General features: G+C 37.8%; 1 protein-coding gene across 1 annotated transcript in view; it reads right to left on the minus strand.

Moving 5' to 3' along the window:
- The window catches only part of LOC104986789 (ankyrin repeat domain-containing protein 26-like), a 13,637-nt gene that overhangs the window by 6,041 nt on the left and 5,320 nt on the right, over window positions 1–2,276 (minus strand). The window contains exon 3 of the mRNA XM_010837472.1: window positions 784–1,734. Within this exon, the coding sequence (XP_010835774.1) occupies window positions 784–1,686 (903 nt within the window). The 5' untranslated portion in view covers window positions 1,687–1,734. The remainder of the gene's footprint in view (window positions 1–783; window positions 1,735–2,276) is intronic.

The following is a 2,276-nucleotide window of genomic DNA, read 5'->3' on the forward strand; positions in this document are numbered from 1 at the left end:
AATGACAGTAATTGATCCTTAAAATGAGAATTAGGAGCAAATTGTTTGTAAAAATGTTCTAAGTAAATAGCATAAATAGCAGTGGGAAGTTTAAATCAAGAAGAGCTTGGTTAAAGCTCACCACTTGAGTCCCAAATTATGATTTAATGACAAGTATATTTAAATGACTTGTCAATGAATTCTCAATTTCATGACAACTCTTTAAAGAGTTGAGAGGTATAAGAATAAATGATTCAAGCCTGAAATGTTTTCCAAGTTAATTCAAATTTACATGAATAAAACTAAAATTATACCAACAAATATGACAAAAAGGTATGACAAGCTACTGAAGCCAAAGTAGGATATATAAGTAATAGCATCTGGGAAACCTGGAATTGACTGTCAGGGTAATCCATGTAACTGAAGCTTAATTTCAAAATATTCAGTTTAGGTTTGAGCGTTTCTTTTATCTGCTTCATCATGATACTGACATGTGGTTACATAGAGATTAAAATTATTATCTGAATAGTAAATTACTAATACCCGTCTATATTAAAAATTTAGAACTTAATCTCTTAAACATTTCATAAGCGACACGATGTCTCTACTCAAAGTGAAGCATCTCTCGGGTCTAATTTTTATTTGCTGGATACAAGGTGTGCTTTTAGTCTGTTTTAGAGACCATAGATTCACAGCCCGTGTATTTTTTATATTCAGCTAGATTCAACATTTAGCCAGAATGAAGAATCACTTTGAATTTCCTTTCAGGAAATCTGAGAATTATTTCTCCTTCTGGATACTTACTTCTCTTTCTGCTTTCTCATTTTCATACTGACACATTCTCTCTTCTACATGCTTCCATTTGTTGATTAACTCCTTGTTTCGTTCCTCCAGCATCAGACCTTGTTCCTCATGTTCAGCCTGAAGTTTTCTCAAAGTCTGCTGAAACTGGTCTTGGGCGCTAATAACTATCTTCTCTTTACTGTCGGCTCTGTTTTGTGCATCATCCAGTTGCTGTCGGAGCAACATGTTTTCACTCTGGAGTTGAGATAATCTTTCCTCTAAGGATTTCTGCTTTCCAAGGTATTCATTCACTTTGCGTTGTTCATTGAACATGTGTTCAATAACCTGCTTTTGACACTGTGCTTGGCGTAAGTCTCTCTGGACACGTTCTAACATCAAAGTCTTTTCTCTGAGATCATCTGTCGTCTGATGCAGCTTGATTTTTAGCTGATTGAATTTATTTTTCACTTTAGAAAGTTCCTGGGAAAGCATCTCATTGTCACATTTCAGGTTAGCCATATCGATCTTCATTTGCTCCTGCAAGCATAACCTCTTATCTTTTGCTTTCTGGGAGGCAAGTTCCAGGTCTCTTTGTGATGTCTGACCTTGATCATGATCATGTGTGGCAGGAGCCAGTCTAGAACGGTAGGATTCCACTTCTGTTTCCAGTCTTTGTTTGCTTCGTTTTGCATTTTCCAGCTCAGGGTTTAGCATTGTATTTTCAGCTATTGGAACGTTAAGCTGGCCAGTATGCTGGAATATGGCCTTTGTCAACGTTTCCTTGTTCAATTTTATTGCCTCTTGAGGATAATCATTCTCTCCTTCTACAATTTCAATACCCTCAAAACATTTCTTTTCTTTTTCCTGGTTCTGATTGTTCACTGTGTCTATTCCTAGTCTTGCCATGGCAATTGCATCCTGCATGTGGTTTTCACGCAACAGACCTCTTGCTTTTCTCCCACTATCAGAAACCTAAGTGAGACAAAGGAGCCTTTTAGTTAGTACTCAATAAAATGACATTTCATCATTTCCTCTGAGATGCAAGACTAACCTGTATGTTTATACAGTGAAAAGACTGCACCAAGTGGATCTCCAAATGGAAAAAATGAGGTTCGATACAAACCTCAGACCTTATACAAGCAGAAATTCCCAAAGGTTCAAAAATTTAATTGAAGACAATGAATCCATGAAAGGTAAAAGAAAGCCCAAGGGACTTTTCAAGAAGCTCAGAACTGGAAAGGCTTTTCTCTGAATTACAACAAACACAGAAAGCTTAAAAGATTTACAGATCTGACTACACTTAAAAATCAGAGAAGGCAACGGCACCCCACTCCAGTACTTTTGCCTAGAAAATTCCATGGACAAGGAGCCTGGTAGGCTGCAGTCCATGTGGTCGCTAGAGTCGGACACGACTGAGCAACTTCACTTTCCCTTTTCACTTTCATGCATTGGAGAAGGAAATGGCAACCCACTCCTGTGTTCTTGCCTGGAGAATCCCAGGGACGGGGAAGCCT

This window comes from Bison bison, unplaced genomic scaffold (genome assembly GCF_000754665.1).
Source record: "Bison bison bison isolate TAMUID 2011002044 unplaced genomic scaffold, Bison_UMD1.0 scf7180017864073, whole genome shotgun sequence".
NCBI lineage: Eukaryota > Metazoa > Chordata > Mammalia > Artiodactyla > Bovidae > Bison > Bison bison.